The sequence below is a fragment of the Myripristis murdjan genome, chromosome 7 (assembly GCF_902150065.1).
Source record: "Myripristis murdjan chromosome 7, fMyrMur1.1, whole genome shotgun sequence".
Classification (NCBI taxonomy): domain Eukaryota; kingdom Metazoa; phylum Chordata; class Actinopteri; order Holocentriformes; family Holocentridae; genus Myripristis; species Myripristis murdjan.
The window spans coordinates 28,537,102-28,552,491 of NC_043986.1; the positions used below are offsets into that span (position 1 = coordinate 28,537,102).

Below are 15,390 nucleotides of genomic sequence, written 5' to 3' on the forward strand. Positions count from 1 at the left end.
GTATCTCAGAGGGGAAAGAGTTCCAGAGGGTGGGGGCAGCAATGCTGAAAGCTCTGTCCCCAAAGGTGCGTCAAATGAAGCTTTTATAACTTCTTAATTTTTAAACATAAGGAAATGTAAAAATTAAGTTATTGTGCAAATTAAACAGAAATAAATAGGCTTAAATTCATGGTCCCTGTCAGAGTTTCTCAGAGAATGATTTCTTGTAGCTGCGGTTTGGTCCGTGAAGCGTATTTTCAGCAGCAGCAATGCTAATGAATGACCTTGGAAATACAAAAGGAGCGATATGGCTGGCAGTGTTTCTCGAGTGCCCCCCTCCTCTGTTTGGGACCACATGTTGCCATTTGTTACTTTGATCATTAAGGTGCATTCTGGCAGAAATAGGCTGGATTTGATCTATTTTACTGTGGTATTCCCAAGCATAAAAAAATGATACTCAACTCAAACTTCTCAGTCAGCTGCAGAGTCTCTGACAGATGAGTTGATTTATTTTTATTATTATTATTATTATTATTATTATCAGAACACAGTGGTAAAAATGCATTATTGCTCCAATTTTCATCAAAATCAGACCAGTTATTTTAGGAGCAAATATTGAGCAGAGGGATGTATTGCAATACATAACAAATGCAAAAATATATTATACATATTATCAATGTTACTACTTTTCCTTGATAAAAGAATGGTTTACCTCCTGGCGCCTGGAACCTGGAGGTAAAACAGGCTCCAGATAATGACCCAATACGTCTAAATGGCTGATGTTTCTCTCCGAGCCTGCTGGAGGTGACTTTGGAGTTATTTTTGAATGCCCTCAGACAACACTGTTGTTGCGACGACCTTGTATTTATATGCCGAGCAATTTTACAAAGCTTCACTAGGCAGTTTCACACTTTGGCGGCCCCAGGTAGCAGCAAGAGGCATCTGTCTGAATTTTGGAAAGTTTGTAGGCCTTCATTACCCAGAAATTGAAGTCATTTAAGAGTGAATGATGGCTTTCCTCTTCGCCACCTCCACTCCCACCAGACTCTAAGAAGAAAACAATTTATCACTTCCTGTGGGGAACATTTCCTACCAGTGACCATATGGACACCAGAAATTAAAGGTGCACTCTGCCAATTGGGAATGGTCAATTTAAATGTGGACTTAAGATTCAGATGACAAAAAAGTGGAATAAGCATGTAATTCGATAGTTGAGTCCAAGTGGTTTTGGATACCATACTGTTTTGAAAAAAAAAAAGAGAGTCAGTCTGTTGCCTCTCAATTAGTTGGGATGTGACGCTCTTCTCTGTTGCAGAGTGATTTACGCTGACAAGATGGCTGGATTTTTATATAAAATATGTGAAGTTTTAAACTCACATCATTTGTGCAGTTGCCATATTATCTTCAGGGATGAATAGCCGCGTGCCTTACAACTTTAGACTTTGGCATTCATGGAATTTATATGTGTGCTGTATGTAGGAGTGTGCTTGCTCCTGTGTGTGCCTGTGTTTGCTTGCCTGGGAGACAGGTCTTGATCTCTGCTTTAGAAAACAAATCAATAGCGCATTCAGTCATTTCACCTGATCCACAGCTCTGTTTGTCCCACAGCACAGGCCAGAGAGCCAGAATGTTCTCTTCTCTCTGCTTTCAAATGAATAACAGAAGTCAATCTATTTAGTGAACTCTTTTCTCTTCCCAAGGTAACTGACAGACTTCTTTTTTTCAGCTTTATGTAAGTGGTAGTTCTGTTATCTGTGAAGGTTGTTGGGTACATTTTCAATCTCTGACACTCTGAGCATTCAGCCGTTTGCACTTCAGATTTTCAGGGTTGTATACTTGGTGTGAAAGAAAGCACAATAAAGGACAGATAATAAACTAAGAGGATGGAGACAGATGGGAGGTGAGCGACTTGGATGGCCTTGGATGCTGTGGCTGTTAAGAAAAAACATGTGCAGCCTTGCTTATCCATAAACCCAGAGGAGTGAGGAGACAAAGCCAGCAGTGAATAGGATTGGTTCTCTGCCTCCTTCCTGGCTGTATCCAAGGCTTTCCAGTGACTTCAGTGCCGCTTTGCCTGGTACACTGGTTGTCTGTCTTTCTACAGCTGACAAATATGGGGAAAATTTGCAATGTGTGATAATTAAGTCGGATGCTATGACAGCAATATGAAATGCAAAAGCAAATCCAAAATCTGTGCACAGCACCCAGGCCCATCAAATGCTGTGCAAGCTAACGTCACAAGTCCCATCAGGTATGATATCTAAGATAGCTATTTTATCTTATTACAAAATACACCTCCTGACCAAAATGATAGCTTATATTAAAGTTATCTTGACTTACCAGAATGATGTGTGTGGATCATGTCTCTCTCCCTGCAGTGTCGCCTCTTTGCAATATAACCATTTACTTGTCTGGCCTTCAATTGGTGTGTCTCCAGCGGCTATGGGGAGATTAATGTTGAATGGATTTATGGTTTAGACGTATTTCATCCTTTTTCTTTGTTTGGAAATTGTTTACACCCCAGTTACTGCCATAGATGCGAGGCTAATGCAACATATTATAAGGTGTGTCAGACTGGAGCAACAGATTCTTCTCTAAGTTTATTTAAAAAATTGTCTGTACAAAATAACCACGTGTCATGACTTCTTTTTGATAATTCTGTGAAGTAAATATAAATGAAGGGCACTTACCTCCCCTCTCCTCATCAGGAGTGACATTGAACAGCTTTATGCAGAGTGCCCTTTGCAAAAGGTTCTTTCAGAATGGTTTGATGTTTTTTTGCTCTCAACACTTGCTTTCCATATAGCTTGCATCTTTTGGTCCTCCCTGCACTGCCTTTCATGGTTCTTCTGTAAGTGGTAGAGGAGGTTTGTTGTGCTGAAGTCTGACATGGCAACCGGTCTGTCTGGCACACTTTGCAAAGTCTTGTTTTCTGGTTGGTGTCACATTTCTTGTATCCAAACTCCATCCACACGGCAGATGTAGGGATTTCAGTGCAGTGGTATAAAATACTGCCATCAAGCAGCTTTTGCAACAGTAACAATAGAATCAATAGAAGACAATCTCTACATTTTTCTCTTGTCACACAATATGTATCGACATATTTCTCAGCCCTGCTGTAATGTACAGTGCAGATGCACACTACATTTTTCACATTTTTAAATCACAGTCCTTTGCAAAGTTTTTCAGATGAAAATTCAGAATCATAATGACAATAATAATGCAGTGTATTGTGGAGCCCTACTGAAAAGGTGTATCCCTGTGATTGACTGCATACAGTATATACAATATATCCAAAAACCTGCCTTCAGGTTTAAATTCAAAATGTTCACCTGCTCTTATATACCATAAAAAACTAACAAACTCTGGATGTGACATGGTTTTCAAAGTGACGTCCAGGGAGCCTCCTGGTCTTCTGGCTTCCAAAAAACCTGCTGCTCACTGATCATGTTCTACAAAAAGCTCTCAGCATGTAGTGAATTCTGATAAAATTCAATGATTTGTTTACAGCTTATGACTTATGCTGTGATAGATCATGAAGTGAGGGTTTTAAATGTTTAGTGAATGCCGATGTAGTGATGTAGTGGTAAATACTATTAAAATGGAGCGAACTATGATCTCTACTCAGTGATCATCAACAACCTCAAATATAAATTAAACTCTATTATATTTATCCATCATATAAAAGCATGTATTTAAGCTTTCCCAGCCAAGAAAAGACATCATTTTGACAGTGCATACTGAATATGGTGTATGCTACTAATTTACTTCATAAAATCTTATTTTCAACCACAAATTACTGCATTTACATGATCTTTCAAGTGCCTTGTAAACGAGAAAGCCCATTTCCATAATTGGGGGTCAGGGATTAAGAAAATCAGCGCAAGGCAGTTAGAGTTACGTCTGATGAAAACATAAGTAAACAAAAAAACATCTGCAAATAAAAAGCCGGCTGACGGGTGCCCTCCGTCGGCTGTGAGTTGTCTGAAGCACTGCTGTAACTAGGCTTGATTATTGGGGATGTGCAGGTATTCGGGGATTTTGAGTAATCAGAGTAAGGTAACACATGCAAATGTATTACCTGCCATAACCCGTTTACTGACTAATCTGATTTATTGCGTGCATGTTAACGTACTGAATGTCTCCGTAAACTGTAAGTGTAAACATGGTAGCCTGGCAAGAGTCCCCCTCCCACACTGTGGTTTCCTAATATTAAATACAGCATAAATAATGAGAATGTAACAGTGGAAGAAGTGTTCCTGCTGCTCTCTGTCTGTCCCATCACATTATCGTCTTCCAGGGCGTCTAACCATCTTGAGTCAATCAATATATTTCCTTTGTTATGCATATATAACACTGAGTAATGCAAATGCTTGCGTCTCAATGGAGACAAAGCCAGACATTATTTAGTCTGGTCAATGTGTGCGGGGTGTGTGATATTGATTGTTCTCTCTCATTCCAGGTCGGATTCCATTATGGTCGTCTTCAAAATGCACTTAAGTGATTTACAATCCCACGCCTGTTCTCACCAGACTGCTTCTTTTTTTCTGTCAACAGAAATCTGGGAAAATCTGGACTGAGGGTGTCTTGTCTTGGATTAGGTGAGTGGTGTGTGTGTGTGTGTGTGTGTGTGTGTGTGTGTGTGGGTCCACATGTAGGGTGGCAGGGAAAGTACATTATGAACAACATCATAATTGTCGCCTGTGATCAAAATAAGTATTTCATAGAGAATACTGGTCACAGAGACATAAGGATTGATGCTCTCTCTCTCTCTCTCTCTCTCTCTCTCTCTCTCTCTCTCTCTCTCTGTCTCTCTTTTTTTATCCCTCCATCTGTTTCTCTCTCTGTCTCACACATACACAGTTTAACTATGTTTCTCCCTATGCAGGCACGTGGGTTACATTTGGAGGCCAGATAACAGATGAGGTAGGAGGGAACTGTTTTCCGTCAATTTATCATCTACAGTCCAATTTGAAAATAAAACTATGAGATAAATAATTATTTTTTTAAATATGTTCTGTTTCTCAGAGTCATGCTGCTCTGGTTTGCTCCCTATGGCTACATTCACACTGCAGACTTTCATGCTCAGCTCTGAATCGCTGCTCATATCAGATTTTTTTTGTTTTTTTGGATGACTGTTCATATCCGTTCTAAGATGTAACACGTATGCCACACCAACATGATCTGACAGCGATGTCACACTGTGAGCAGAGCAGCTCGGACAAAATACGTCAAATCTGGTTTTGTACCTGTGCTTCTCCCACTTGTTTCCATCACATTTTTGTTATATTATGTGGCACTGAGATTTGACTGAACTGAAACGCCACTCCAAGATGGATTTGGTAAGCAAGCTTGGCCTAGATCACAACAGACCAAGGTTATTATCATTAACAAAAAATAGGTGTGAAAAAACATTTTTGGTTCATTCATTTTACTGGAATAAAAATAAAAACAATAACTAACTGAAACTGTATTTATAAAAATGACATAATAATAGTTATAATAACTAAAATAAACTAAAATTATGGGGGAAATGTTGTATGAAATATGAAATATATCTTCAAATTTTTGAGCTCAGCCAGATTTACGCCACCAGATGATTAATATCCTTCTGTCAAAACAGTCACGTGAGCAATGGACAGCAACAGTCGAACGGTCGACAAGTAAACACAGCAAAACACACCTGGTAGACTCCTTCTGGCTAAAATTTTCCCCAAAACTTCCTCCTTCTTTAGTCAGTCTTCAAAATACTGTCATGAATAGTCACACATCTGTCTTTCCTCATCCACTGTTTGTGTTTACATAGGACTCCCTGCCAGGAGAAACTGTGCATCACATCAAAAAATAGCCAGGTTGAAGACAGCACCACTGTTACGTATCTGACAGACATGAGTCGAGTTCACAGTAGATGTGCTATTTAAAGCAGAAAAGATAGAATTTACTGCTTGATGACCTGACATTTTGCATGCTGTCTGAACACAGTATCAGGTTGACGACAACAGAGTCAGAGTGGTGGGAAATGAAAGACTAATGCTAATTTGTTTGTTTATTTCTCCACAAAACTGGGCCATCCAGTTGACGTTTTTGAGACCACTGTTCCCTCCCTGGTGTGGAGAACTGTTTCCTCTCAGCAGGTGCAGAACGTGCTGCATGTTTACCACAGGCTGTGGTCTCCACATTCAACCAACTCCAGGTTTAAGATTTATTTCAAGTTTTCAGGATTTAGGATATGCTTTTTGCATTATGTATTCACATGAATTTGGACACTTTGTGCTGCAGTGTGAACGTAGCCCGAATATGGATTGTCTGCATTCATTCATTCATTCATCTTTCCAACTCATATCTTGGACAGGAGTCGTATCATTTTGTTCAGACCTTGGGGAATGATGCATCTCACTACTGCTCTCCTGGCTGTGACACTCAATCAGTGTGACAGTTTTGTGAATACCATGACTTCACCGTCTCTATATCCTCTCTCCATCTGCCTCACTGTCCTGCTGAAGATGGCCGAGGAGCTGATGACGTTAGCGTATGAGAACGGAATCAATCTCTTCGACACAGCTGAGGTGTATGCTGCTGGAAAGTGAGTGTCACACACACACACACACACACACACAGTCATGTTTCACTTAATGGTATGTCAGTTCTTGGCCCTGGTCAGTCGACCGTTTGCTCACATCTGGAGGAAACATGGTAGAGCAACGCTGGCCCTCAGTGAAACGGATAGATCGTGTTTGGACTGAGTTTTATCCAGTGCAACCATCTGGGCAGGTCTGTTTCTCACTGGGTGAACATTCACACACACACACACACACACACACACACACACACACACTCACACACACACAAATAGGAGCTGTCAGTTGCAGTCAGATGTGCTCTCTGGGAAATACAGAGGAAAATGCAAGCCATTCATGAAGAACACATTAGTGCTTTGGGCAGAGATAGAGCATCTGTTGTTAGACGTGGGAGGATGCCCCTGCTGCCTTATTTTAGACACTGGCAATCAGGATTGGAGAAAAAAAAACTGTGTGTGTTAACAAATGAAAGAAAAAGGTCAGAAATGAATGAAAGATGGAGTAGAAAAACATTGGCCTCTTTAGAATGGGGAATCCCCCTAAGACACTGAAGCTAGAGTAAACACTGAAAACATCTCACGTTCTCCCTCTCTCTCTCTCTCTCTCTCTCTCTCTCTCTCTCTCTCCCTCTCCCTCCCAGGGCTGAGGTTGTCTTAGGAAGTATCATCAAGAAGAAAGGATGGAGGTAGAGTACTCACTGCGTGTGTGTGTGTGTGTGTGTGTGTGTGCAAGCTCACCATCATAAAAGGTATATATAATAAACATATACTGATATAATAAAATTATGATTATCAGCACCTGCTGAGTACATTTTCAGTTTACTCAGAAACAGGGCTAACCCTCGACCGTCAATGAGGTCTTGTTTGTTACAGTGGTGTTACGATGCTCTTACTATATATATATATGTAATATATAATATAGGCTATATTTTATATGTAGCTGTTTCCCTTCATAATTCCTTCACGGTCAGCATGTGCCATTGAATTTCCAACGTTTTGAGGTTAAAGAAAAGTTTATTATTGAAATGTTTATCACCACACGCTGATGTATGCTGTGTAGGTCCAAATACATATCAGTAGAATGAATGAGGCTTCATTTCATGGTGATATTTGCTCTCACATACAGGCGTTCCAGTTTAGTCATCACCACCAAGATCTTCTGGGGAGGAAAGTATGTATACTATTTCTTTTTGTCTGTCTCCCTCTTACTCTCACCATTGTGCCTTGGTATTTTTTGATTTTAGCTGGATGACCACTGACAAATAAGCCTAGTCTTTTGGCTGGCTGAGCACATGCAGTAACAAGCCTAACCTCATTGTTTGTACTGCATATTTCCTTGGATCCAGAGATCATCTCACCTTTGTGAAGTAGTGTCTCTCAGTCTGCACATTGGCATTGTTTGATTAACTCATAAACCTTTATTTTAACAGTGCAGAAATATTACCCAATAAGTGTCATATTTTACCTAAACAGGGCATTCTATGGGTAAATTCATTCAGTTCAGGAGTCAACATTACAAGCTCACTTGCATCTTTATTTGGTTTTCAGGGCAGAAACAGAAAGAGGCTTGTCTAGAAAACATATCATTGAAGGTAAGATATTCGAGCCATCAGTATTATGATTAATTTGCTGCTATACAGGCTGACATAACTTCCTGACAGTATAAGTATATTTATTTGCATGAGTAAAAGAATTCAAAGGAATAATGCCCTGATGCATGAATAATTGCATGCACCAACAAAGTTTCTCCACACACACAGTCATTCTGACAAGCGATGGTTTGCTAAATCTGTGTGATTATCTTAACAAAACAGGTCTGAGAGCTTCACTGGAGAGACTTCAGCTGGAGTACGTAGATGTGGTTTTCGCAAACCGGCCAGATCCTAACACACCAATGGAAGGTGGGCACGCCTATTCAAAATAACAGTGTGCTGTTGTGTTTCTTCACTTACAACAAACAGGGTACGAGGTCAGGGTACTAGGTGCTACAGCAGTACAGTAGACCCACTTCACTCCACACATCACCTTAAAAGGACATTGATCTCAATAATCATATATCATAACGTTATTAAAACAGAAGGAGCTGCTCAAGAGAGGCAATATTATATTATCAACTGCTTCAGAGATGTTCTCCATAAACCACTGTCAGAACCCACTCTGAATTTTATTTCCCTCGTCAATTCAAGAACAAGCCTGGAGTAGTCATGGAGCAAAGGAGAAGCATCATATATGAACTCCCATACACATAGAAAAAAACATAACCCAAAACACCATAGCAGATTTCCATTTGTTTTGTCTTTGTACTAAACCTTTTTTATAATTGTCACTTGTCATATGTAGCATAGATGTTATACATAGCCATTCACTGCATTTTGTGGAGAACTGGTGCACTGATGTGCCATCATGAGTTAGTTTATTGTTGTGATTGCTGTGTCTGCGGGGCCTCTGCTGGCATGGACAATATGGATTCATGTATCCAAGGTCAGTCCAGTGTTTAAACATATACTGGAGGCAGCATTGTTTTTTTCCCCAAAATGGAGCTAATTAGAGAGCAGCTGTACTGTCTCTTCAGTTGGTGCGAGATTGACGAATATTCCTCTCAAACTCACAAATTATGGGATTGAATTTATAAGCTTCCACCTGGGCAGAGTGCAACTCTGAGATATTGAGCATCAAAGTTTTGACATCCCAGCTGGTAAGTTGTTATGTAGCAAAATCTTAACAGCTCAACATGGCCTGTACCACTATGGTATTTTGAATGTAAAAATATCAAAATCCTGGAACAGTTAGAGGTTGGATTTTTAATAGGACCCAAAACTTCTAATTCTCCTAGGCCAGTTTGAGTTTGGTTTTGTAAGGATTTATTAAGTTAATTTTGATCAAGAAAAAAATAGACATCGAGAGATACAACTTCATAATTTCATGCTTCAACACCTCAAGGAACAACCGAGTTATATGGTGTCGTGGGAAACACTGACCAAGACATGTCTCCAGATTGTTCTTTCAAGTATCTTGTGAATACTGCAAGATCATGTGCTATCAGAGAAGCTTGTCCCTGTTGAAATTTCAGGTGGAAGGAGTTGGCAGCATAATTGAGGATCCTATCAGCCAAATTACTGACATGTTCAGTGTAGAGCTGAGCTGCTGTCAGTTCCAATGCCGTAAAGCAATGAATGTAAAGAAAGCAGAGACCTAATGCAGGGCATGACATTCATTGGTATTCCCTGTTTGTTCCTCACCACTGATGTGCAGTGATGCTGTCAGCTGTGTGCCGGTATTACAACCATAACCCACCTGTCATGCACCAACATGGCTCGGTATTCAGGCATCCAGCTGTGTTTGCTTGACAGCCTTCATGTACTGCAGTAGGCGACACCACAGAAAGAGGCATGCCATGATCTTTTTTTGTGGATGTTTGTTTTTTTTTTCCTTTTTGAGCCAAGGGCACAGTATGCAGAGAGTGAGCTCAGCTGTTCAAAGAAAGCTGGAGCGTGGGATTCCTTTAGATAATGAAAGCGTCACTTTCATAAGCAATGGAACATGCATGGACTTAAGATGTAGCCTGGAAAAATCCAGCTGCAGCGGGATATCAACTGTTGTGCTTGTTTTAATGAGCTTGTGAGACTATGCATGCATGTAACACACTGTTAATGACTCTGTTTTGAAAATTAAGGGTTTACTGAGTTCAGCTTGATATGGAGACTTCTATTTTTCTGGGATGCGTTAGAAGAAATTGTGTTTCTTTGCTCTTATCCATGGCCTGCAACAGCATTGCTCAGCAGAATATGCATAGGGTGACTAGAGCCTTTAAACAATTGCTACTGGATTTCAATTCTTGTAACCCTTTGCAGTAACATTTGTCCTGAAAACACTATATTGGTTGTCGTGCATGATGGGAATCTTTGTCTTGTCATTCACAAACTGTTCACAGTCTTGTTTTGTTTTTGTCACCAGGAGAGCCATTTCAAACCTCAAAGTCCAGAACATTCATCATAGAAGGTACATGGTACCCTCGGTGAAAAGTGTTCACTACCTTCCTAAAACAAGCATTTTATGGCAATGATTTAGTAGAATTAGTCTCCTTCCCTTTTTCCTGTTGTGAAACCCCTCATGAATCCATAAAATGCTGGACATCTTCCCTGGTGGTAACAGAATAGTTGAGGTGCAGCTACTCAGTTTTGCAGGTCATTGAATGAAAAGGACCACACATACATTATTATTATTTTTATTTATTTATTTATTCATTTATTACATTTTCTTCCCTTTCACTTTGTTTTCTTTTTTCATTTCAAATTAGGTGTTTCTTGTCTTTACTGCGTTTTCCATGGTTGCTTCTGATGCTTTGGTACAAATAGCTTACAATCTTGCTATTAGATTCAAAATTTTGTTAAAATCTGTTGAATTGCTGTGATATTGCATGCTAAAGAAAAGTTAGGGACAGTCTAGCCACTTTTACAGGGATGGAGCCCACAGGGATTCAGTGGCTTTCTAGTTGTGTGTAATTTTTTAGTGTGCTGTGATGAGCCCTTTTTTTGTGGCTCTGTAACCATAGAACTAGAGTTACTATACATAACTGAATATTGCCCACCAGTTTTGGCCGTGTCCTGAAACGAAGAAAAAAAAAAAACTTAAACAAAATTTAAAGGGTGATGAAACCCTAAATCTTGTTGTTGTGTTGTTGCACTGACCCTGTTGTAAATTCTGACCATACGTAACATCACATCTGGTTGTGATCATAAGCGTGCTCTCTTGCATTTGTGACCCCACCCAACAGGGATGTAGGCACAGTGAGACATAATTGCATGATTGCAGCAACTTAAGACATTTCAACCACACGATGCCAGCAAAATCAAGATTGTCTGCTCGGGTTTCATCATCCTTTAAGACAGAATATTTCAAACTGTAAGGAGGACAGATCATGTTGGGGGATGTAACCACTTTTGTTTAATAAAAGTTGTGGAGTTTCAAATTATGAAATGGTGACCCATGCATTTAAGTATTTTAAGTTTTAAGTAGCAGTAATAGTTTTAAGTTTTCACTGTAGAATTGATATCAAAAGTACGATGCTCATCATTTTGGATCACAGGATCAGTCCTAATGAGATGCTAGATAGCATTGAGATTGTTGTGAACATCTTCATATTTACTTTTGTTTGATGCCAACACAACAATGCAGATCCCCCAACCAACTTAAAAAGCATGATCACACTTATTTTAAATCACATTTAAATCACTTATTTTAAATCACAATACCTGTAGTCAGTGTTTGGTTTAGGAATATGATCCAGTCAAATTTATTTCTTAACATCTCTTGAAGTTGTCTGGCTAACTTGCCAGTCTCGCTTTGTGGAACAACTCTGAAGTTGAGTGGGGCACAACCAGGTCTGTTTGTGTTGACAGATCCAGTGGGCATTAAGTAGTTAACCTGAACCTAGCTGAAGAGTTGATCCATGGATCAATTAGATCCTGCTTATTTTGTGTTTTGTTTTGTTCTGTTTTTATTTTGTTTTGCTTTGTTCTGTTACACTCTAAATTTTGTCTCTGCCTTCGGTACTAAGCCCTCATTGCTGTGGTGTTTCTGCACTGTACTTCAGATGTCACTCAATTAATCAGTACGTTTACATGCACAGCGATTCTCCACTCTTACTCTGAATATGACAATAATCTGAATTTGGTGAAGGTCATGTAAACTGTATATTCTGTTTGGATGTTCCTAATAAGCTCTTTCTAAACGTAGCATTTTCCAGTTAACATGTAGGATATGCCAGTGTCACTCAGATTTTAGGAGCCTTGTGTGGTCGTGTGTGGTAGTGCATTTGAAATATGCACCTGAATTGGATTTTTTACCACAGTTTGCAATACATGGCTGCCTATGTACACGTTGTAAACAAGCCAGCTAGCCAATAGTTTGAAATGCAGTAACGAAAGAGAAGCACACATTTCTGGAAAGAGAAACACACCAGCTTTTAAACATTGTGAAAGACTTGGATATCAACTGTTTTTTGGATATGCGCAAACACAGCAACACCTTCTCAAAAAAGAGGTTGAACGAATGAAAGAGGAGGCTGAGTTCGCTGCATGTAAATGGGAATATTAGTGGAATATTCATTTTCATTAGCCATGTAAACAGCTTAGTAGTAATATTGTCTTTTTCGGAATAAGGGCAAAACCTGGAATATTTTGTGCATGTAAACGTAGTCGGTGTGTCCAGTACTATGACGTGTTTTTCCTTGGATTTGCTGTTGATGAAGTGTGAGTTTCTGTGCATGCCATTCATGGTGTGTTCAGATGTGGTGACTAAAGCTGAGCATACTAACTACCCAGTTTGTAAACATAAAACACGTCACTTCCTGTGCAGCAGAGGATTTTATCCCAGGCAAAACTGACAGAACCAGACAATGTTTAGAACAGCAAATGTGCTCTCATGAATTAGCCAGAACTTGAATGACACATGAGCGTCATGTCATTTGCAATTGGACAGTAGCAAAACAGGCGTATATTTTAAAATGCTGCAGATTATTGCTTGTAGAGAATGCAGAGTTGGGGATGTGTAGGAGAGAGGATACTAGTGAGATCTGATCTTCCACCAGGTGTTACGGTTGACAGTTTTTCATGTTCAGATGCCAGACAACTCCAGCTAAAATTTTGTATGTACGATCTTGATAAGGAACAATAGAATGAAATGGATACGTTTCAGCTATGGTGATGATGGCTCAAGTCAGTGTTTCCGTGAATGTAGTGTAGGTGTAGAGATCGCAGGGTTGTGTCTGGATGGAGCTCACTATTTAAATTTTCTACTGACTTGTTTCAACTTATTTTGCAAGATGCCCTCTCTCTTTATACTTAACCTTACCTGTTTTAAAGACACACGCACGCACGCACACACACACACACACATACGCACACAAATATCTTCCTCTTTATGAGCATTTAACTGATTTTTTCCATAAATAAAGCTCTTGACCTTTATGGTCTTCTTATAAGTGTAGTTAAAGAGACATTTTATTTGCATGTAGCATGCTGTAGAAAGGGCCTGTAGAGTTCCTTTTCCCTGCTGACCTGTTTTTCCTGCTTGCCTCTGTCTTTTGCCAAACTGAGGTAGACAAGAGCTGTCTTCCAGCAGTCCCGCCACAAATAAAAGAAAATAGATGAACAGATCTGACAGCAGTAAAATGCACCGGCATGCAGCTAGATGCATATGTGAGCTGGGAACATTTGGCGGTGGAAGTGGATTATTTTATGTTGCACTTTCTTTGTCTTTCAAAGCAATCTGCTTATGGCGAGACAGGACACCCCATGACATTTGAGCTCCTTTATGTTTCTATTCCTTGTCCAAACCTGCTCTTCATCTGACTTTCCTCTTTCTCCTTGCAGTTTTCCCTTCTATCTCTTGCAGCGTGTCTTCGAGTCAGTATGTAACTTACTTGTTTTGGGGTGTTTTTGTAGAGACGGTAAGGGCGATGACCCACGTGATCAACCAGGGGATGGCCATGTACTGGGGCACGTCACGGTGGAGCGCGATGGAGATCATGGTGAGTTCATGCACTCACAAGCCTCCCAGTGCACATCTGACAATCTGTGTACATAAGTTCTCTAATGAGCTGTTCCCTGTGTTGCCTGTAGGAGGCGTATTCTGTGGCACGGCAGTTCAACCTGATCCCACCAATCTGCGAGCAGGCTGAATACCACATGTTCCAGAGAGAGAAGGTGGAGGTTCAACTCCCTGAACTCTTCCACAAGATAGGTGAGCAACTGCTCCAAAGTGTAGAAAAGTGTTCTGCTTTTTTGTCCTGCCTTGCGGTTTGAAATCGTTATTACTAAGTAGCAGGCTGTGTGACACATACATAGAGTATGTCCCTCACCTACACTGAGCAGAAATTTCACAACATAGTGAATGTGCACCGACTTTTCATGATCAGGGTAATTTCTGTACAACTGCTATGTTTTTTCCAGCAGAGAAACTACAGCTATCGAATCTACAACTGGTACATTGTCCTTTATAAGTCCAGCTGTTGAAGTAAACTGCCAGCTGCCGTGTACTTTGAACCCTGCCTTCTTCTTTATGGGGATTAATTGGTTTTTGAAAAAGATGTCAGTGTCCACAAACTTTTTGTAACCTCAAAAAGTGCTCAGCTCTGCCTAATAAGATGTTTTTGTCTGTCTTGCAGCCATTCCCCATTACTAATGTAAAAATATGTGCTAAAAAGGCAGAATAGGGGAATGAACATGCCCGAACATTGGATTTGAACTTGAGTAATGTAATGCAAGGGTATGGATAAGTGTCAAAGCTTTAAATATCCTTTTATACATAAATATTAAATATATTATTATATAATATACTGAAAATAACATATCGATCTAGCCTAAAACAGAAAATAGGGTTGCAGCAGAAAATAGGGTTGCACCAGTGGTTGAGACCCTCGTCTAGTATTGGTATGGTTAATACTGGGAAATCTTCCATGCACATATAAGCTAAAGAGTAAAATCATAAACTTTGCTTAAACGGCATCAAATGGACGTACCAATCAGTGCTGGACTCACTAACATTAGATGTTTCGCCTCTCTTGTCTTTTTGATATCTTGTAGTATAATTTGTGCACAGATCACCAGTGCATGTTTTGTACAGTTTACTGATGTCACTTTACATCAGGGGTGTCGAACTGGTGCCATGGAGCGACAAGATCTGCAGGTTTTCATTCCAACCAAAAACTCTGCATGAAAGTGAGGTAATCAGTGAAATCACCTGGTGGAGTTTTTGGTTGGAATGAAAGCCTCTTGGCCCTCCATGGCACCAGTTTTACAGATCTACTTTACATGATTACAGGATATTAAACT

The 15,390-nt window shown here is 39.9% G+C and overlaps 1 protein-coding gene across 2 annotated transcripts in view; it reads left to right on the plus strand.

The window, feature by feature from the left end:
- The window catches only part of LOC115362452 (voltage-gated potassium channel subunit beta-2-like), a 64,112-nt gene that overhangs the window by 33,819 nt on the left and 14,903 nt on the right, over window positions 1-15,390 (plus strand). Inside the window, exons 2-11 of one of the 2 annotated variants that reach the window (XM_030056380.1) lie at window positions 4,537-4,580; window positions 4,868-4,905; window positions 6,483-6,562; window positions 7,198-7,242; window positions 7,683-7,727; window positions 8,105-8,148; window positions 8,371-8,457; window positions 10,511-10,555; window positions 14,002-14,087; window positions 14,179-14,299. In XM_030056380.1, coding sequence (XP_029912240.1) covers window positions 4,537-4,580; window positions 4,868-4,905; window positions 6,483-6,562; window positions 7,198-7,242; window positions 7,683-7,727; window positions 8,105-8,148; window positions 8,371-8,457; window positions 10,511-10,555; window positions 14,002-14,087; window positions 14,179-14,299 — 635 coding nt within the window. The remainder of the gene's footprint in view (window positions 1-4,536; window positions 4,581-4,867; window positions 4,906-6,482; window positions 6,563-7,197; window positions 7,243-7,682; window positions 7,728-8,104; window positions 8,149-8,370; window positions 8,458-10,510; window positions 10,556-14,001; window positions 14,088-14,178; window positions 14,300-15,390) is intronic. The other variant, XM_030056381.1, reaches the window with a different exon arrangement.